The sequence below is a fragment of the Coenobita brevimanus genome, chromosome 72 (assembly GCF_032717465.1).
Source record: "Coenobita brevimanus isolate Jiangsu-jjx chromosome 72, ASM3271746v2, whole genome shotgun sequence".
Lineage (NCBI taxonomy): Eukaryota > Metazoa > Arthropoda > Malacostraca > Decapoda > Coenobitidae > Coenobita > Coenobita brevimanus.
The window spans coordinates 43,788,648-43,811,585 of NC_137025.1; the positions used below are offsets into that span (position 1 = coordinate 43,788,648).

Genomic DNA, 22,938 nt, shown 5'->3' on the forward strand with positions numbered 1-22,938 from the left:
ACAATCCATATACTTTAATCGTTGTCTTCCTCTCGCTCTTCTTCCCTCTATTCTTCCAAGTAAACAGTCATTTTCAAGTTCTTTTACTCTTATAACATGTCCCAAAAATTTCATCTGTCTTTTCCTTATAGTCTTCATCATTTCTCTTTCCACTCCTGTCCTTCTCAGAACTTCTACATTAGTTACTTTTTCTATCCATGATATTCGCATCATTCTTCTCAAAAAACATACCTCAGCTGCGTGTAATCTCTCTCTCTCTCATTTTCTTCTTTACTGTCCACGTTTCCCACCCGTATAATAGCGTTGACCAGACTAAACATTTCAACACTCTTATTCATGTCCTCATATCCATAGTTATGTTAAGTTAAAATTTTTCTCATTCGTCCGAAAAGGGGGAAACAGTACGGAAAATTTTGGTAATACAGTTTTATACTGAACACGTTCATTCGAGTGAGTTGTTTTGCTTCGTCAAATGAATATGTAGATGGGGTCACGGATGTTATCATATATTTTCGGGAGGAGGGACACAGCACGGAAAATTTTGGAAACCACTGGACTCCACAGCCAACAAAAAGCAAGCATCAGTGTCTTTGGGTTAAACAGAACATAGGGAGATAACTTCAGACTCTAATCATAGTTAATTATAAGACTCAAACACTGAAGGGGGAGTTTTCATTTCATTCGAAGATGACCTGATAGCCGCGACTTGCAGTTATATGACGTGTTTACAAGTATATATATAAAAAATGAACTGGATATAATAACGGTATAATAACAGCACTCCCTAACTCTGGACTAAGATGAAATACGAAATTAATTATTGGCCGCTATAATACTTCAATACTAACATGTCTTACTTGTTTGACTGTCCACTAGATGCATCGGTATGTGATCAGAACATCGCACAATATGTTTTGTTAATAACACATAAGGCACCGCGCCCGTGTTTAACGGTACTTACCAAAGCAGGCACATGGGCTATCCGTGACACACACCGCACAGTGGCAGTATCTGTAACAATGAAAGACAAAATTCTGTTGAGGTACTATATGCGTAACAGGTCTATGTTATGGAATAAATTGAATCTAAACTGAACTTTACCATATGCGTAGTCCTCGATCATATAAATTATATACTAAAAATGCGTCAAACAATGTATTTACACGTTAACGAACCACACTAGGTATATATACTCTGCACACTACAAAGATACGGACGCATAAGGGAACGTTAGAGATATGGAAACAAGAACTATCGCACAATTATGGTAACACTGGTAGGAAAGTGGAGCAGACAAACTAATGGAAGCCGATAATCGCAGGCTGCCTATGTGATCAGTAACACTGCCTGATATTTCATGCTGCTGTGGATATCTGAGATGCTTTTTTGCAAGCTCATTGTGTTTGGCCTCTCAGCGCCCGGTGACTATAAGATATACCCGGGACCATCCTATGCACTGAATAAGTATGCCGAGTTCCCGGCCCAGTATACCGGGAGACGAAGTTTTAAATGTCACTTATATTCCAGTCGTACGTTTTACAGACATTGAATATTTTATGGTATATACGAAGCACGTCAATTCTGGAAGACATATTCTAGGAAAAAAATAAATGCAGTTTCTTCTAGAATGACTTTATCGAGAGAGTTAAAGGCAAGTGCTTGGTGAATGATGTTAGCCTTTATACACCCACCATACAAAATACCTTCTTGTGTCAATTTCAGAAACTTTAAGAATCTGAAATGAGGAATTTCTGCAACCAGTAAATCATCACAGTAAATTATCTTGGTCATTTATTTACTGTAAGGCAACGACACATCACCACTGACCCTTCCCACCAACTACAATACAACAGTTGGCGATGCAGAGGGAAAAAAGACATAAGCTCTATTATTATGATGAACTGTCTGTCGTTGAATAAACCCGTCGTTTGCTCTACACCTCCTAAATAAACATGGTTAGAGATGGCTATACTATTTCATATTCTTTAGGTCAATTAAGCATCGGTATAATTCATAAGAAGCTAAAAACTATAATTATCCGGGAAACAGTTTTGTAAGGTATTTGGAGTTCAGCTGATGGTCTCGGTGGAAGAAAAGGAAGCAGTACAGAAGATCTAAGAAACAGCCAGCTACATCGACATCATTTATTTATTGCTTCAAATTTACTAAATGCCACTGTCTTAAGTCTTTTTACTTCTGTACTAAGTAAAAAGACTTAAGGCAGTGGCATTTAGTAAGTTGATATATACGCGACATAGTGTCTCCCCTAGTTGAGATACTTCGTCTAAACTACGCAACAGCATTTCGTCTTTATTTACTTCTTGTCCTAAGAGCTACGGCCCTCGGCTCAACAAACACGTGTGTGTGTGTGTGTGTGTGTGTGTGTGTGTGTGTGTGTGTGTGTGTGTGTGTGTGTGTGTGTGTGTGTGTGTGTGTGTGTGTGTGTGTGTGTGTGTGTGTGTGTGTGTGTGTGTGTGTGTGTGTGTGTGTGTGTGTGTGTGTGTGTGTGTGTGTGTGTGTGTGTGTGTGTGTGTGTGTGTGTGTGTGTGTGTGTGTGTGTGTGTGTGTGTGTGTGTGTGTGTGTGTGTGTGTGTGTGTGTGTGTGTGTGTGTGTGTGTGTGTGTGTGTGTGTGTGTGTGTGTGTGTGTGTGTGTGTGTGTGTGTGTGTGTGTGTGTGTGTGTGTGTGTGTGTGTGTGTGTGTGTGTGTGTGTGTGTGTGTGTGTGTGTGTGTGTGTGTGTGTGTGTGTGTGTGTGTGTGTGTGTGTGTGTGTGTGTGTGTGTGTGTGTGTGTGTGTGTGTGTGTGTGTGTGTGTGTGTGTGTGTGTGTGTGTGTGTGTGTGTGTGTGTGTGTGTGTGTGTGTGTGTGTGTGTGTGTGTGTGTGTGTGTGTGTGTGTGTGTGTGTGTGTGTGTGTGTGTGTGTGTGTGTGTGTGTGTGTGTGTGTGTGTGTGTGTGTGTGTGTGTGTGTGTGTGTGTGTGTGTGTGTGTGTGTGTGTGTGTGTGTGTGTGTGTGTGTGTGTGTGTGTGTGTGTGTGTGTGTGTGTGTGTGTGTGTGTGTGTGTGTGTGTGTGTGTGTGTGTGTGTGTGTGTGTGTGTGTGTGTGTGTGTGTGTGTGTGTGTGTGTGTGTGTGTGTGTGTGTGTGTGTGTGTGTGTGTGTGTGTGTGTGTGTGTGTGTGTGTGTGTGTGTGTGTGTGTGTGTGTGTGTGTGTGTGTGTGTGTGTGTGTGTGTGTGTGTGTGTGTGTGTGTGTGTGTGTGTGTGTGTGTGTGTGTGTGTGTGTGTGTGTGTGTGTGTGTGTGTGTGTGTGTGTGTGTGTGTGTGTGTGTGTGTGTGTGTGTGTGTGTGTGTGTGTGTGTGTGTGTGTGTGTGTGTGTGTGTGTGTGTGTGTGTGTGTGTGTGTGTGTGTGTGTGTGTGTGTGTGTGTGTGTGTGTGTGTGTGTGTGTGTGTGTGTGTGTGTGTGTGTGTGTGTGTGTGTGTGTGTGTGTGTGTGTGTGTGTGTGTGTGTGTGTGTGTGTGTGTGTGTGTGTGTGTGTGTGTGTGTGTGTGTGTGTGTGAGACAGACAGACAGACAGAGAAGGGGTTACGTGAGACTATCAGAGGGGTTGTGAGTGATGTGCCTTGTTCCACGTATTGCCATTAATATCACAGACACAATAAGGTAGGCGCAATAGCTACCCCTGATACACACACACACACACACACACACACACACACACAACTGGTGATGAAAAGGATCCGCCCTCTCTCTCTCTCTCTCTCTCTCTCTCTCCCTCTCTCTCTCTCTCTCTCTCTCTCTCTCTCTCTCTCTCTCTCTCTCAGCCTTCAACTCATCATCCCCTTCTAACGCACCGGGTGTGTGTGGACCTTGATACCCAAACCCCTACTACAGTCAGTTTGTTTTCATTTGACGGAACTGGGCCACTCTCACAACTTGAATCCTAAGTCGTGATTGCATGAACTTCGACGAGCCTTAGTTATGAGGTAAGAATGATTGCCCTTGGTTACCACACATATAAACCCTCTAATCTGACTACACCTGGCCATCGACTGAGCTGAAAGGGGTTTGGTATCTTCGTCAGGTTACGAAAAACGTGGAGTAGTGATGTATTTTCCTGTACATGTCACCCACATGTATGTCTGATGTACCGGTATATTTGTAATCTGTAAGCTATTTCAATTCCTGGCTTAATGATACTACTTCCCAGGACGATCACGATTGTTATATTTGACAGTAGTAGTAGTAGTAGTAGTGGTAGTAGTAGCAGTAGTAGTAGTAGTAGTAGTAGTAGTAGTAGTAGTAGTAGTTGTTGTTGTTGTTGTTGTTCTTGTAAGCCCAGGCTCCTCTGAAACGTAGACGATAGGTTTAAGTTTATCTGCAGTCAACCATCCTCCTTTCACGGGATAGAGAAGTAGTTGAGGACGTCTGTATACCCAGACAGTTGAGGATCCTGGTTAAATCTGTGTCACTACATGAAGGTGCCCCTCTCCAGCCCGATATTCAACCATAACAATCTAAAACTCAACCTGGTCAAACCTAACCTAACTTAACCTGATCTAACCTAGTCTTACAGCCTAACCCAACAACTGAACGATTCTTTGACCTTACCTAAATCCCGCTGGAGAACAAAAATAGCCTAACTCACTGTATTCAGGTCACTGGCTGTCTACACCATAGCCCTCTTCCCCCTCTCCCAAACTCACCTTCCCACCTTGGCCCCCCGTCCCACCTGCCTATCAACCACTTCCCACAACAATCCTGCTGTTTGTAGGGTTCATATTCTCATATCCGGGCCATAGTGTGTTTCTCAGGGGGAGCCTGGGGTAATCTTAAGTATCTAGGTTCACTGAAGAGAGAACTTTAAAATCAGTTCCCGAAGCAGATTTGTGAGAAGTAATTTTTTGTCATACGTCTCCTGAAGCGCATACCCCGAGGCAAGACGAATGCCTATAGTTTCGAAGTGACTCGTTTGCCATACAACAACTGGAGAGAAGAGTCCAGCAGTGTTTGGGGTGAGAATGGAACGCTACAACATAATGGCTGTCTGTGTTACTATTGGTCTCGCTAACCTGTCTCTACAGAGTGAAGTTTTCCAAGCTGTTAAGCATCAAACTGAAAGGGTGCTATTATTTTCAGATGGAAGGTGATATCTTCTGTTTCCTAATCAAAAGTAACCCAATTGGTGACAAACACACTATTTCAGCAGTAACATTTTATCATTTTAGTTCACTTTCTAGGTAGTTTTTGACGTGCATGCAAAGCATCTCCGTGTTTAATTACCCGAATCAATACAGTTTTATACTAAACACGTTCATTCGAGTGACTTGCTTTGCTTCGTCAGATGAATATGTCGATGGGGTCACGGATGATTATCATATTTTCTCGGGAAGGGGGTCACAGTACGGAAAATTTCGGTAATACAATAATATACTGAACACATTCATTCGGGTGAGCTGTATTGCTTCGTCAAATGAAAATGTAGATGGGGTCACTGATGTTACCATATTTTTTCGGGAGGGAGGACCTTTACTCGTACCTTTAACTTTACCGAAGTGCCGGTCATGTGACGTTAGCGGCCATGGAGCGCCATCTTCCTCTATACTCAGCTATCCTGATTAACTCCACATTGCTGATTCTTTCTTGTAAATCGCTTCTTATACAATCCATATACTTTAATCGTTGTCTTCCTCTCGCTCTTCTTCCCTCTATTCTTCCAAGTAAACAGTCATTTTCAAGTTCTTTTATAACATGTCCCAAAAATTCCATTTGTCTTTTCCTTATAATCTTCATCATTTCTCTTTCCACTCCTGCCCTTCTCAGAACTTCTTCATTTGTTACTTTTTCTATCCATGATATTCGCATCATTCTTCTCAGAAACCATACCTCAGCTGCTTGTAATCTCTCTCATTTTCTTCTTTACTGTCCACGTTTCGCACCCGTATAATAGCGCTGACCAGACAAAACATTTCAACACTCTTATTCGTGTCCTCATATCCATAGTTATGTTAAGTTAAAATTTTTCTCATTCGTCCGAAAAGGGGGAAACAGTACGGAAAATTTTGGTAATACAGTTTTATACTGAACACGTTCATTCGAGTGAGTTGTTTTGCTTCGTCAAATGAATATGTAGATGGGGTCACGGATGTTATCATATATTTTCGGGAGGAGGGACACAGCACGGAAAATTTTGGAAACCACTGGACTCCACAGCCAACAAAAAGCAAGCATCAGTGTCTTTGGGTTAAACAGAACATAGGGAGATAACTTCAGACTCTAATCATAGTTAATTATAAGACTCAAACACTGAAGGGGGAGTTTTCATTTCATTCGAAGATGACCTGATAGCCGCGACTTGCAGTTATATGACGTGTTTACAAGTATATATATAAAAAATGAACTGGATATAATAACGGTATAATAACAGCACTCCCTAACTCTGGACTAAGATGAAATACGAAATTAATTATTGGCCGCTATAATACTTCAATACTAACATGTCTTACTTGTTTGACTGTCCACTAGATGCATCGGTATGTGATCAGAACATCGCACAATATGTTTTGTTAATAACACATAAGGCACCGCGCCCGTGTTTAACGGTACTTACCAAAGCAGGCACATGGGCTATCCGTGACACACACCGCACAGTGGCAGTATCTGTAACAATGAAAGACAAAATTCTGTTGAGGTACTATATGCGTAACAGGTCTATGTTATGGAATAAATTGAATCTAAACTGAACTTTACCATATGCGTAGTCCTCGATCATATAAATTATATACTAAAAATGCGTCAAACAATGTATTTACACGTTAACGAACCACACTAGGTATATAATTATACTCTGCACAGTACAAAGATACTGACGCATAAGGGAACGTTAGAGATATGGAAACAAGAACTATCGCACAATTATGGTAGCACTGGTAGGAAAGTGGAACAGACAAACTAATGGAAGCCGATAATCGCAGGCTGCCTATGTGATTAGTAACACTGCCTGATGTTTCATGCTGCTGTACACATCTGAGATGCTGATACTTTTTTTTTTTTTTTTTTTTTTTTTTTTGCAAGCTCATTGTGTTTGGCCTCTCAGCGCCCGGTGACTATAAGATATACCCGGGACCATCCTATGCACTGAATAAGTATGCCGAGTTCCCGGCCCAGTATACCGGGAGACGAAGTTTTAAATGTCACTTATATTCCAGTCGTACGTTTTACAGACATTGAATATTTTATGGTATATACGAAGCACGTCAATTTTGGAAGACATATTCTAGGAAAAAAATAAATGCAGTTTCTTCTAGACTGACTTTATCGAGAGAGTTAAAGGCGAGTGCATGGTAAATGATGGTAGCCTTTATACACCTACCATACAAAATACCTTCTTGTGTCAATTTCAGAAACTTTAAAAATCTGAAGTGAGGAATTTCTGCAACCAGTAAATCATCACAGTAAATTATCTTGGTCATTTATTTACTGTAAGGCAACGACACATCACCACTGACCCTTCCCACCAACTACAGTACAACAGCTGGCGATGCGGAGGGAAAAAAGACATAAGCTCTATTATTATGATGAACTGTCTGTCGTTGAATAAACCCGTCGTTTGCTCTACACCTCCTAAATAAACATGGTTAGAGATGGCTATACTATTTCATATTCTTTAGGTCAATTAAGCATCGGTATAATTCATAAGAAGCTAAAAACTATAATTATCCGGGAAACAGTTTTGTAAGGTATTTGGAGTTCAGCTGATGGTCTCGGTGGAAGAAAAGGAAGCAGTGCAGAAGATCTAAGAAACAGCCAGCTACATCGACATCATTTATTTATTGCTTCAAATTTACTAAATGCCACTGTCTTAAGTCTTTTTACTTCTGTACTAAGTAAAAAGACTTAAGGCAGTGGCATTTAGTAAGTTGATATATACGCGACATAGTGCCTCCCCTAGCTGAGATACTTTGTCTAAATTACGCAACAGCATTTCGTCTTTATTTACTTCTTGTCCTAAGAGCTACGGCCCTCAGCTTAACAAACACGTGTGTGTGTGTGTGTGTGTGTGTGTGTGTGTGTGTGTGTGTGTGTGTGTGTGTGTGTGTGTGTGTGTGTGTGTGTGTGTGTGTGTGTGTGTGTGTGTGTGTGTGTGTGTGTGTGTGTGTGTGTGTGTGTGTGTGTGTGTGTGTGTGTGTGTGTGTGTGTGTGTGTGTGTGTGTGTGTGTGTGTGTGTGTGTGTGTGTGTGTGTGTGTGTGTGTGTGTGTGTGTGTGTGTGTGTGTGTGTGTGTGTGTGTGTGTGTGTGTGTGTGTGTGTGTGTGTGTGTGTGTGTGTGTGTGTGTGTGTGTGTGTGTGTGTGTGTGTGTGTGTGTGTGTGTGTGTGTGTGTGTGTGTGTGTGTGTGTGTGTGTGTGTGTGTGTGTGTGTGTGTGTGTGTGTGTGTGTGTGTGTGTGTGTGTGTGTGTGTGTGTGTGTGTGTGTGTGTGTGTGTGTGTGTGTGTGTGTGTGTGTGTGTGTGTGTGTGTGTGTGTGTGTGTGTGTGTGTGTGTGTGTGTGTGTGTGTGTGTGTGTGTGTGTGTGTGTGTGTGTGTGTGTGTGTGTGTGTGTGTGTGTGTGTGTGTGTGTGTGTGTGTGTGTGTGTGTGTGTGTGTGTGTGTGTGTGTGTGTGTGTGTGTGTGTGTGTGTGTGTGTGTGTGTGTGTGTGTGTGTGTGTGTGTGTGTGTGTGTGTGTGTGTGTGTGTGTGTGTGTGTGTGTGTGTGTGTGTGTGTGTGTGTGTGTGTGTGTGTGTGTGTGTGTGTGTGTGTGTGTGTGTGTGTGTGTGTGTGTGTGTGTGTGTGTGTGTGTGTGTGTGTGTGTGTGTGTGTGTGTGTGTGTGTGTGTGTGTGTGTGTGTGTGTGTGTGTGTGTGTGTGTGTGTGTGTGTGTGTGTGTGTGTGTGTGTGTGTGTGTGTGTGTGTGTGTGTGTGTGTGTGTGTGTGTGTGTGTGTGTGTGTGTGTGTGTGTGTGTGTGTGTGTGTGTGTGTGTGTGTGTGTGTGTGTGTGTGTGTGTGTGTGTGTGTGTGTGTGTGTGTGTGTGTGTGTGTGTGTGTGTGTGTGTGTGTGTGTGTGTGTGTGTGTGTGTGTGTGTGTGTGTGTGTGTGTGTGTGTGTGTGTGTGTGTGTGTGTGTGTGTGTGTGTGTGTGTGTGTGTGTGTGTGTGTGTGTGTGTGTGTGTGTGTGTGTGTGTGTGTGTGTGTGTGTGTGTGTGTGTGTGTGTGTGTGTGTGTGTGTGTGTGTGTGTGTGTGTGTGTGTGTGTGTGTGTGTGTGTGTGTGTGTGTGTGTGTGTGTGTGTGTGTGTGTGTGTGTGTGTGTGTGTGTGTGTGTGTGTGTGTGTGTGTGTGTGTGTGTGAGAGAGAGAGAGAGATGGGTGGGCATGGGAATAAGTGAGTGAGAGTGACAGGTATGGGAAAAAGAGAAAGCGGGGGGGAGGTATAGGCGGGTGGAGTTCTAGGAGTGTAGGGGGAGGGGAGAGGGTACTGAATAAGGGGAAGTGAGGGGTATAGCTGGGAAAGAAGGGGAGAGAGAGTCGGAGGGAGAGAAAGAAGAGAATAGAAGAAAGGAGAGGAAGGAAACGAGGGAGGAGAAAGATGGGAGAAAAAAGGAAGGCAAGATGATGGTAAAAAGAAGAGAAAAAGGGAGACAAGAACACAAAGGAGAGAGGGGGAGGAAGAGAGAAAAGGGGGAGGAATAAGTGGGTAGAGAGAAAGGGAGAATGGAAAGTGGAGTGAAACAAAAAGGGGAGAGGGGTAATACTGAAGAAAGAGAGAGAGGGGTAATACTGAAGAAAGAGAGAGAGGGGTAATACTGAAGAAAGAGAGAGAGGGGTAATACTGAAGAAAGAGAGAGAGGGGTAATACTGAAGAAAGAGAGAGAGGGGTAATACTGAAGAAAGAGAGGGAGGGGTAATACTGAAGAAAGAGAGGGAGGGGTAATACTGAAGAAAGAGAGGGAGGGGTAATACTGAAGAAAGACAAAGAGAGAGCAGAGGGCCAAAGGAGGAAGAGACAGAAGGAAAAGTGAAAAGGATAGAAAGAAGTGAGACGTAGAAGAGAGTGAAGAGAGAACAGGGAAAAGGAGGGAAGGTATTGAAGGAAGAGGAAACGGGAGAGACAAGAGGAAAGGAAGAAAGGAACGGATATGAAGAGGGAGAGAAGACAGAAAAATGAAAAGGGAAGAGCCATAGAAGAGGTGGAACAGGGAGAGAAGAGAGGAGAGGGAGGACTGAATACCAGAAACATTAACAACAACAACAACGATGATGATAATGATGATGATCATGATGATAATTAAATAATAATAATAAAAATAATGATAATAATAATAATAATAATTTCCTCTGAAAATCTTGCACACCTTTCTACCTCCACCATCCGCTCCATATCATATTAACCTAATCGCTCCTCCACTTCTCTCTTATATTCTGCCTTTTTTCATTCTCCTTCAACCTTGCCACCCTCTATATATGGACTGCTTCCTCCTTCTCTTCTTTCCTTATCATCCATTGCATTGGTACTTTGACTTTCACCACCACCATGTCGTGGTCCCCACCCTCTGTATGCTGTCGCATCCAGCACATATCTTCTCATTCTCTCATCCACACACACACAAACATGATAACATCATCGCCTCCCGTTCATTCAGCTCACCACCCACCCTTCTCATCACTTGCAACTTTGTGCCTAAAGAGGGTATTGGCTACCACCAATCCCCTCCTTGCACGAATGTCCACTGGAGCATTACCATTTCCATCCACTTCTGCAGGCACATCCCATTCACAAACTACTCCATTCACCTTCACACTCCCTGCTTTTCCACTCATATCTTCAATCAAAAGCACTGGTTTGCTCCACTGAAACTTTTCCATGCATGCTTCCACATTTGCCCAGAACTCATCTTCCATTCTGCGTGCATGTACACACACAATTGCCCATGTTTGTACGCCTACTTTCAGTCTTACCCAGATAATTCTTGAATCAACTAATTCATACTCTCTTATATTCACCTTCCATCAACTGCACACAACAATAATTATTAGACATCCTCCTCTGCCTTCTCGTTCTCACCTACTCCGGCACATATACTTAATTCATATTCAACTCTCTAACACACTTACCTACCATTTGGTCTGTCAAACCACATATGTTTACTTTTGCATCCTTAAGCATCTGGATAGTCTCTCCCTCTTTCACCTCATCTTTTGCGCCCCTCGCATTCCATGCAGCAATCCTCAACATGTACTCTGTGTGGTCCTTGGTCGTCTCCTGTTGGTCAGTTCGGGTCTAAGGCATTTTGCTTGTCTTTTTTAGTCAGTTGTTTTCTGGGAAGGAGTACTAACCCTCCGCCAACTCACTTGTTGACAAATAGGGAACAGGAATGGGTTGGTTATATGGCTACCACCCAGCGTATTTAGTGATTTCATAGTTTACAGGAAATAAATTGGTTTGTCACTCAATGGAGAGTCACCGTGGAGTGGCACTACACTGAGTGAGTGGATGATGGGCGTCCCCACCGACGAGAGTCCGGGCCTATATCTTATCTCACCATTTTCGACAAGTTCAAATCTAAGTAAAATTTCATAGGATGAGATAACAACACACTAAATATAATCATCTGGCCGTAGCAATAGCAAAAAGCTATACATATATAAAAAAAAAAAAAAAAAATGGCTAGTTACCGAGAATACAAAGGCTGTGGTTGAAGGAGGCAAGGGTGGGTGACTGACCGGGACCCCTGATGGCACACGCAACACAATCAAAATAAACCCAACTTCCTTTACAGATCCGAAGTTACATCCAGGACATTAACCTCACCATGACTGGCATATTACACCATTAGACCGGTACAGTCATCATCATCATAACTAGAAATCCTCACATCATTATGCTCCTTCTCATCATTATCATTAGCCTGATATCATCATTATTACCATCGTCACCAACCCTCACATCATCATCATCATCGACTCTCATAATTATCATCATCATCATCAACCTTCACATCATCATCATCACTAACCCGACAAAATCATCATCATTATCATCATCATCATCCATACCATTACCCTGACCTTTTGTCCCACATTACGACAGAGTGAGGTCGTGTCCAGAAACAATGAAAGGAAAATAACAAAAAGGGAGAACAATCAGCAACTTGGCCAGTGAACGGGGTCACACAATCATTCACACACTACTTAAGCGACCTTTTTACTGGCTCCATCTCACAGCCTAGCCATCTGCACAGCTTTCCTTTCAGTTTCTTCCTCTTTTCCTCCTCCTCCTTCTCCTCCTTCTCTCTCTCTCTCTCTCTCTCTCTCTCTCTCTCTCTCTCTCTCTGTCAAACAGAGTCAGTCCGCCTTTACGTCAACAGCTTCAATCCCATGATACATTTTAAAATATTAATTTTGCCATCTTCACACCATTTCATTCAGGTCAGTAACGATCTCCAGTGGTGAAGGTGATAATGAAACTTATGTCTAGCTGATCCAGTTCGAAAATCATTTGATGACAGCAAGAATAATGCGAAAGTATAGCTGGCCATTTATGAACCTGCGACAGCATCAGTGTGCATAGATGAGGTCTGGCATTAGCTGCATTTGACAGCCTTGACGTTTTTTCATGTTTGTTAGTGGCAGCACCATGACTGAGAAGGTCTGTGAAATATTAGGCAAAATGGTGAAGTATTGTAGTTGTGATGCATGAATGTTAAAAGGTGTAGACAGACCTACACTTCTCACAAAAACTGTCCCAGGTTTATGTGGGGCCAACTGTATGTTATAGGATGTGAAGGTGTATGAAAGAAGGTGTCACATCCTTGTCTAGACGTCTACAGCAAATAATAATGATAATAATAATAATAATAATAATAATAATAATAATAATAATAATAATAACAAGAAAACGGAAACTGCCATTTGCAGTTTCAATAACTCACCACATGACAAAGTCATCCAGTTTCTTCCTCAGTTCGACTGCATGGGCCGATTTATTCCCCAATACCCATCGCTGAACCTGGTGATTTCAATGAGCTTCATATAATGATCGATAAAAAATAAGCAAATTTTGAATTTTGACCTTGGCTGTGACCTCGAATTTTGGGTCAAGATCACCCATACTTGGTATTCATGCATAGCATAACAAGTTTTATAAATGTACCAAGTTTGGTGATTGTAGCTCAGTTCTATCCTATTTTAAACTGTGCACTCAATCACCCCAAACTACTTTTCATTGACCCCTGGGCGATCTCAGAAACTACTATACTCATTTTTTTTTTTAAATCGAGGCGAAGATGCACTTTACAGACTGGTGATTATTGGCTGAACGCAACGTTGCTTCATAATCTAGCATTATTAACTGACAACAAATATCTGAGGGGGAAATTTGGGTTAGCAAATATTTTTTGGACATATTGCATTCAGCCAATCATTATCAATCTGTCAAGTGCATCTCCGCCTCAATAAAAAAACAGAGTATGGCTCAAATGGGCTCAGAGTCACTTCAGACCTGCTCCCCGACGTTTGCTATATCCCAAAAAAATTTCAAGTCTGTACTTTTAACGGTTTCCGAAATTCCGCGAATAGACTATTTTTGTAGGTTTTTGGCTGTAACTGGAAAACCAGTATTGGCAACTGGATGATACTGGGTCATATGAAGAAGCCAGCTGGGGGACTCAGATGGCCAAGTATGATGGCCGTAGCTTTGAAACTGAGCGAGTATGAGCAATATACTTCTTTGTAATAATAATAATAATAATAATGATAATAATAATAATAATAATAATAATAATAATAATGATGACGACAACAATATAACTCACCACTGGTGAGTAGTAGTAGTAGTAGTAGTAATAGTTGTAGCAGCAGCAGTAGTAGTAGTAATGGTAGTAGTAGTAACAGTAGTAGTAAAGCATAAGTGGACCTTCGTGATGCGGACCATCCTAGACATTGTGTTGCTGCTGCAGCCACTGGAGGATGCTATCAGGGACTCATTCCTCTCATCACCAGTGGCCACATCCGCACACCAGAAGAGAGGGACCTTCTATCAATACCACCCAGGGTGGGAGGCCTCAGCATTATAAATCCAGCAGCCGTCGCAAGCTATGAACATACAAATTCACTAGGGCTCACTGAATCCTTATCACAGAAGATCTACACCCAGGCTGAGACAAGTGAGATCGACCACCTTAGGCAGAACGACATAAAGACACAGATAAGCAAGGAGTGGGAAACAACACAAAAGGAACAGCTGCAACACAGAACATCTAACACCAGACCAGTGCACAAGAGCTGAAATGGCACAGGAGGTTGGGGCATCGAACTGGCTGACAACCCTGCATCTTAAGGCAAAAGGCTTCCACTTCAACAAACAAAAATTTCTTGATGCCATGGCCTTGAGATATGGGTGGCCAATAACCTACCTCAACACTGAGCCTGTGGCACTGTCTTACAACGGTTTGCATGAAAGGAGGCTTTGTTTGCATTTGACTTGATGAAGTATGCGACCTCACTGCAAAAATGCTGCAGGAAATATACCATGATGTCACCACTAAGCCAGTTCTGCTACCCCTAGACGGTGAGCACTTCACTCACGGAACAGCAAATACTGGTACATCAAATGATGCAAGAGTGGATGTCAGTGCCCAAGGTCTCTGGACACGTGGGCAGAGGGGGTTCTTCGACATTAGGATATTTGATCCTATGGTAGTATGTCATCGTGAACTGTCTCTCCAGGCTGTACACAAAAGGAATGAACAACAGAAATCAGAAACTATCAAGAAAGGATCCAACATGTGGACTACGGTCGATTCACACCTCTTGTGTTCACAACATCATGTGGGATGGGTCCAGAGGCGGTGAGATTTTACTCGAGGCTGGTAGAGGTTCTTTCTGAGAAGAAGCGTCAACCGCAGAGTTCTGTTATGGCGTGGATGAGATGTTGACTGTCATTCTTCCATGTGAAGTATGCACTCTGTGCCTCAGGGAAACAAGATCATCAGCCGTCAAGCCTGTCTCTGGGGGTTATGGATTACTAAGCTACTGTGGTCGAGAGTCGCATAGACCAGTGACTCTAATAGATTAATGTCTTTATTAGCACTGTAATGTTGATGAATATAAAACAGAGTACCGGTAATAAAAGTACTAGTAGATGGCTGGTAACCACAACCCTTGGCATGCTCGGAGCCAACGGATTGTAAGATGAAGGTTAGAGTTAACCATCACGTTACAACTTCAAATGACGAACTGTATAATGAAGGTTTGTTTTAATCTTCACAATATACAGTAATTACCAAATGGATGAAGATGATGTTGATTATTGATTATATTGAAAAAAAAGTGGTAGTAGTAGTAGTAGTAGTGGTGGTGGTGGTGGTGGTGGTGGTAGTAGTAGTAGTAGTAGTGGTGGTGGTGGTGGTGGTGGTGGTAGTAGTAGTAGTAGTAGTAGTAGTAGTAGTAGTAGTAGTAGTAGTAGTAGTAGTAGGAATAGCAGCAGCAGCAATAATAATAATAATAATAATAATAATAATAATAATAACAATAATAATAATAATAATATTAATAATAATTTTATAATCTGGCTATTATGATAGAAGACAGAACAACGGAAGGTAATAATAATAATAATAATAATAATAATAATAATAATAAGTTACCTATATACTTATGTAGCCACAATAAGGAAACTTCGTCATAATTATTATGTTTTATAAGGTATGAAAATTCGTCATCCTAAACAAGCCTGTGACCTTCAGATTTAGTTCAAGGTAATTCATATTTGTAACATGTACTTAGATTAGCCTAAGGTAGCTTCTTGTCTAATATCAACAAGATCGGAAGAAATTGGGTCAGTGTAATAGGGTCATGGCGTTGTGCATTCTCAAAAAGTATGATGAACATTGGAGACGAAAAATGACAAAATAATAATAATAATAATAATAATAATAATAATAATAATAATAATAAATAATAATAATAATAACGGGAGTAAAGATCTCCATCTATGGTAATAGATGGAGATCAAAAATAACTAAAAGACCGTAACTGTTGGAGACACTGATCTCCACCTTTGAGAATACTGCTGAACTTTCTTTGTACCGTAATAACTCAAAAACAGTTGGTCAAACGGCCACCATAAAGTATGCAGTCCTAATACAGGACCAGTAAAAACTTCTAGGTCGAAGAAGTTCCTTATTTATGTTTTGGTTTTTCCTGTATGGAAGAGTAACTGAAAACTGTTGAAAGGTGGCGTGTCCAAAGTATCGTAATGTCATGGATGAATGACCTTCAAATTTTTTCCAAACAAATGTTTGGAAAATAATTTTATCACGGGATTTCTTTCCATGTTCATGTACCTATAATAGTTTTGGAGCAAACTGCAGTTGAAAACTCATGATTTTTGAGCATTTTTGTACCTGTGACCTTGAAAAGTAGGTCACTGGGTCAGTGTAATAGGGTCATGGTCCTGTACATCCTCAAGAAGTATGGTGAAAATTGGAGACAAAAAGTAATAGAAGAAGAAGACGAAGAAGAATGACCGAAACAAAGATCTCCATCTATGGTAATTGATCGAGATCAACAATAGTAATAATAACAATCAGACTAAACAAGAACTAAAGACTGAACAGGGAAGAAAAGATAACAGACTTGACCGAGTGGTCTGACCAGCCAGAAGTGATGGAACACTCAGCAAGAGATACATTAGCTAAATGAGAAATATGAAGAGAATGAGGCTCGCATGAGGGTGGAGGCGGGAGGGGGTAGAAGCGAGGATATATAAAGCGGGGTCGCGGTGAACGAGGATTAGTGTCGTGGCGGTGGTCGGGCTAAGATGAGAGGGTTTATATACCTTCTCGCCCTCATCCTTGCACTCACAATATTAGGTAAGTTAGTAACACTTATTGGCTCCTATGACTCATTCTAGGCTGAATAAAATCGTCTGGCGTTAGCTGGAGTCAAACATCAGGGACATGAAGGAAGAAAGAGCAAGACAAACCCCCACATTTTATTGCAATATCTGAAGCACAGGATGAAGCCAGTGCATATCTGGTTTCTCAGTCGCATACCTGACTTGCACTATAATGTGGGATGCAGGCTAATGAAATCTAACAATCATGGGTAGTCCTTCATATAAACTTCAAAAATTTGGATTTTACGACAGGTTAAATACTACATAAATATATATCAAAGTCTATTCATCCAAAATACTACCGATACCTAATTTATCGATGAGCGGGGTATGAAAATAACTAATTGCAAATAATAATAATAATAATAATAATAATAATAATTACAATAATAATAAGAAGAAGAAGAATCCATCCTTCATAAAGCACTAAAATATAATGCTGTTAACCCCTTCCCCTACAGAATGTGGCTTTTATGTGTTTCTAACAAGCTCCAGATTATTTTATTCAGCTTAAGAGAGAGATTGAAATGGAAGGATTACACACATTCATTAACCCCCTCACTACCTGGGTGTTCACGTTGAATGAAATCGTCTGTAGTAGCAAGAATATAGAAGTGTGAATTACAACCCCACGTTCATCTGACTGTGAACCCTGTGGACTGCAGGCCGAAACTACCCCTCCGCAGTCCACCATCCTCCTTTTGGGGGATGGGAAGGAGACCGAGGGACATTTATGTAACCAGGCAGCTCTAACGTCTGGTTTTATCGGTGCCACCACGTGAAGGCGTCCCTCTCCACCACCAATAACTCCTGGACGAAGGGTTTAATTAGTTTTTGTGAATTAGTTTTCTTTTCTTTTTTTAATGGCGTCTCTTCTCTCAGATGCAGGTACAAAGGGCGTGGTCTGTCACGTAATAAGCGAGGAGGGTGACGTCACGGAGGCGGCGGCTATTGACAGGGAAGCAGGTGCCATCACAGTAACACCAGCCAGTGGGAGTGCTGAGGACAGTGACGTAACGGTAACAACAACCAACTGGACCGTAAAAGATAGTGACGTTACGGAAGCAGCAGCCAATGAGAGAGGCCATCTAACTGACGTCACGGTAACAGAAGACACTGAGTGGGTTGAGGGTAGTGATGTCACTGTTACACTAGCCAATGAGAGGGCCGAGGGTAATGATTTTACCGTAGCAACAACCAGTGCAAGTGTCCAGGACAGTGTGGTCACGGATGCAGCAGCTAATGACAGGGTCGGAGATAGTGACGTCACTGTAGCACCGACGAATGAGAGCACTGAGGGTAGTGACGTCATTGTAGCAACATCCACTGATTGCGTCCAGGTCAGTGACGTCACAGCAACTCCAGCCAATGATAATGTCCAGCAGCACCCAAGGACCACTCCCTCGCCCCGCCCACTCCAAAAAGAAGATGATGGTGATGAAGATATAAATGGAGAGGAAGAAGAAAGAGAAAATGGAGAAGGGGAAAAGGTAAGGGAAGAAGCAGGAAAAGAGAGATATAAAGAGGAGGAAGAGACTGTAGGGGAAGAGGTAACAGAAAGTGGAGTGAGACCCGAACTATGGGAAGAGGTGGAAGAAGAAAAAGATGTATCTACAGAACTGGAAGAAGAAGGGGAGAGAAGTGAAGAGGAAGAAGTGAGAAAAAATGGAGATACAACTGAACAGAGGGAAGAAGATGTAGGAGAAGAAAATGAAGATAAAGAAGAGGAGGATGAGAGAGAAGAAGAGAGAAGTGGAACGAAGGATGAAGGAGGAGACGATAAAAAAGAAAGGGGGAAGGGAGAGGGAGATAAAGAAGAGGATGAAAGAGAGGAAGATAGAGAAGAGGAAGGAGATTCGGGGGAGGAAAAAGTGAGAAAAAAGAGAGGTAGTGAAGACGATGGAGAGGAAGGAAAAATGGAAAAAGAGACAGAGGAAAATATAGAAGAAAAAGATGACGATGAAGTGCAGTCAAGAAATAGTGAAGAAGAAAGTATGGAAGAGAAACAGGAATGTCAAGAAAAGAAAGGAGAAGCGAGAGTCGTAAGGGAAGAGGAAAGGAGAGTAGATGATAAACAAGGAAGCGAGGAAAGTAAGGAAACAGAGGAAGAGGAAGAAGAAAGAGAAGATGAAGTAAATGAGAAAGTGGAGGATAAAGAATTTAGCAAAGAAAAGAAAAGTGTAAAAGGGGAAGAAGTGAAAGTAGAAGTGGCTAATGCGAAGAATAACGGCGAAAAGAAAGATGTGGAAAAAGACAAGGGGATGGAAGAAAGCAAGAAAGAGAGGAAGAAAGATAAGGTGCAAGAATCAGTGAGGAAAAAGACTATGAACCAAACTGAAGAAAATCCCATACATGAAGTAAACAACTCTATGAATGAGGCAAATAGCAAACACGAAGCAAACGCAAATACAAGAGAAGAAAACCCAGATGATGACGAAACTACAAACGATGAAGTGAACGAAACTACGAAAGACGAAAGAAGCAGACATGAATCAAGCGAAAATGTAAACGATGAAACACCACATGAAGAAGGCAATGTATCAGAGAAGGAAACAGTGAAGACAGAACGAGGAGAAAAAAACAATAACACGAAAAACGAAAGTAACAGACATAAATCAAACAAAAATACAGAGGAAGCGAGCTCAGATAAAGAAGACAAGGAGACAGAGAAAACAACAGAAGAGACAGAGCAGGGTGAAATGAAAACTAACACGAAAGACGAAAGTACCAAACATGAAGTGATCAAAAACACAACAGAAGAAAATCCTGATAAACGATACAAGGGAACAGCGAGGAAAGATGAAAGTCCCGTAATGGGGGAGACAGAGGACACACTGATAATACCAGGAGAAGGCAGTAACGAAGAGAAAGCAGCCACTTTCAAGAGAACGAAGAGGTCAGAGTGGGCAAAGAACGAGAAAAAGAGTGATCCACGAACGAGGGAATATGCAGAACCCTTGATAATTCCTGGAGTAAAAGAAAATAGCAATGAAAGCTTTAATCGAACGAAGAAGGAAGAAACGACAAATGAGGACGTGGTAGAGTCCAAGATAAGAGACCCACGAACAAGGAAACAAGGGGACTCCTTGTTAATCCCTAGAGAAAAAGAAACTCGAAATGAAACATCCGAAGGAACGAAGGTGGAAGAAACGATAAATGAAGATGTGGGAAAGTCCAAGATAAGAGACCCACGAACAAAGAAACATGGAGACATAAATCCCAGAAGAAAACAAAGTCATAATGAAACTTTCGAACGAACGAAGATGGAAGAAACGATAAATGAGGAAGTGGGAGAGTCCAAGATACGAGATCCACGAACAAGGAAACTTGGAGACTCCTTGTTAATCCCCGGAAGAAAAGAAATTCATAATGAAACTTCCGAACGAACGAAGATGGAAGAAACTGGAAACGAAGAAGTGGGAGAGACGAAGGGAGGAGACCCACGGACGAAGGAATACCCCCAGTTCCTGATAATTCCCGGGAAGAAGACGATTGGAAACGTGGAAGTGTTTGAACGACGCAAGTGGCGAAGGAAGCGAGACATCGGAGGGGAGGAACCGGAGACAACGCAAGAGAAAGATCCACTCACGATGGAATACGAAGAAGCGTTGACCATTCCCGAGGGAACGAGGAGGAAAGTAGAAAATGTCGAGGTCTTTGAGCGGGTGAAGAAGGAAGAGAAAGAGAGAAGGGGTAACAGGAGAAAAGGAAGGCGAGGACAAAGGAAAAAGGATGAAGCACAAGGAAAAAAGACGAGGAAATCAAGAACAAGGGAAGAGCAAAGGAAAAAGAACAGGGAGAGGAAAAATAGGGACAAGAAACAAGGAAAGACAAGGACTAGGGGTTCCAATACGTCGGGTAAAGAGAATGGAGATGAGAACACTGACCGCAAAAGGAAAAAGAATTCAAGACAAAGAGGAAGGAATGCATCTAGGAGAAATGGCAACTCCACCAGGACAGATGAAAAAGCGAAACGTAAAATGCAAAAGGAAACGCCAGGCAGTAGCAGCAAGGACACATCAGACCAGGATGGGATGGAAAGTCAGACCTCAGCCTTCCAAGGGGAAAATAGAACGCAATCGAGTCCCACCTTAAGACGCAGGAAACGGAACCAGTGGCAAGGAGAGAGGGGTGACGTCAAATTTGATCTCGAGAGCCTTGAAGACCCTCCGATGAACCACGAGAGAACCCAATTGAACCGCAGGAAGCGAAACATGGACCACAAGCGATCCAAGGCGGCCCTCCAGGAGGCCAACAGAAAACCGGGAGAGGAAGAAGACGAAGACACGCCAGGTCGAAGAAAACGCAAAGTCATCTCTCGCGGAGGGCACTACATAGTGTGGAGCCGAACTGGAGCTTCGCCTTGGAGTTCCACGGGCTACGACGCCTACGGGGACACGAGCTATGGGCGTAGCTACAACTCCCAGGGCTACAGCTGGCTTCCACCCGGGAACAGCATGGTGGACGGGGTGCCTCAGGGTTACGCGGGTCCCCAAGGAAGCCAGAAACCAACGGAGAGGAAGAAACTAAACCAGTCCTTCAAGAGGGAGATCGCGCAGTACGCCATTGTGTACGGGGTGAGGAAGGCAGCGCTGCACTACGAGAAGGCTATTGGTAGGAGGCTGAGGGACAGGGTGGTGGAGAAATTTGTGAACAGGTACCAGGAGAGAAAGAAGAGGAAGAGAAGGAGGAGGAGGAGGAGGCTTGGACAGACGTAAAGGGAGGAAAAGAGGAGGAAAACTGAGGGAGGAGAGACTGATAGATAAGGCTGTGACAAGAAGAGAGAAAATGGGAGATTAGAGCGAAAGGGGTAGCTGAGACGAAGGACTGTGAGAATGAGAGTATCGTAAAATTACATGGAGAGAGAGAGAGAGAGAGAGAGAGAGAGAGAGAGAGAGAGAGAGAGAGAGATTTTATTGACGTGAGAATAAATACGGAATAAACGAAAAGTTAACATGAAATATTACTGAGTAGGAAAGACAAAAGAAAGTGACGTGAGAGGAAGAGATGACAGGAAGGATAAGAAGAGAAGAGGAGGAAGAGGAAAAGGAAGAGGGATAGAGGTCATTTCCTCCTCTGCTTTCTTTCTTCATGCTATTCTATTTTCATGAAGTTCTATCTACAGACTCTCTCTCTCTCTCTATCTCTCTCTCTATGTAATCATCAACAGCCAACATCAAAACATTACTAACAGTATTAACTTTAACATAACCCCAGTAAAAACACAAATAACTTACCCCAAAAAAACATTAATACCCTTCGTGAGTCTTTAAATGAAGCCTTTACCCTTAACAAACCCTTAATTTTCCCTCGGTAAATGGTAACATGAAGCCCTTTCCATTACTGCAGCTTTAAAACAAGTGACGCCCTTACCCAAGTATCAGCCTTAAATATCCCTAAGGACACTCCTGAATCCCTTACTAGCCTCAGGTACACTTAATGAGTTTACCTGAACCCCTTACCTATATTACAGCTTTATTTACCCTTACTGAGTTTACCTGAAGCCCTTACCTCTATAACAGCATTAAATACCCTTAAAGAGTCTACCTGAAATAATTACTAAGCCTTAAATGCCCTTAATGAGTTTACCTGAAGCCCTAACCTCCATGAGTCGTAAATACCCTTAATGAATCTACCTGAAGCCCGTAATACCCTTAATGAGTTTACCTGACGCCATTACCTCTATATCAGTCTTTAATGCCCTTCATGTCTTCTATGTTTGTTTAAATACCCTTAATGAGATGGCAAATTTTGGCCTTTACACCAAACTCATACAGGAGAAAACCAGCAAGCCTACATTATAACACCTGTTATTATAAGCAAACTTTCTTCTATAAACGTCCCTCGGAAATTAGCCATTTCCGTGATATTAATCAACGATGTCTTTACAAGGGTTAGCATGACAGCCTTCATTTTTAACGGGAATAGACAAAAACTAAGCACACCAAAACTCATTATATATATATATTGTTTTGATATGAAACAAACCTAACCCCACCTGCCCTAGATTTAA

At 42.1% G+C, this 22,938-nt stretch overlaps 2 protein-coding genes across 2 annotated transcripts; both read left to right on the forward strand.

The window, feature by feature from the left end:
* Positions 1-1,378: 1,378 nt before the first annotated feature.
* On the forward strand, positions 1,379-20,166 carry LOC145407140 (uncharacterized). The gene is made up of 4 exons (XM_080278158.1): positions 1,379-1,485; positions 10,119-10,203; positions 18,383-20,065; positions 20,149-20,166. Exons 1-4 carry the CDS (start codon positions 1,379-1,381, stop codon positions 20,164-20,166), a joined length of 1,893 nt encoding a protein of 630 aa, XP_080134284.1.
* On the forward strand, positions 20,144-21,753 carry LOC145407036 (uncharacterized). The gene has a single exon (XM_080278056.1). It carries the CDS (start codon positions 20,189-20,191, stop codon positions 21,641-21,643), a length of 1,455 nt encoding a protein of 484 aa, XP_080134182.1. The 5' UTR covers positions 20,144-20,188; the 3' UTR covers positions 21,644-21,753.
* Positions 21,754-22,938: the final 1,185 nt, after the last annotated feature.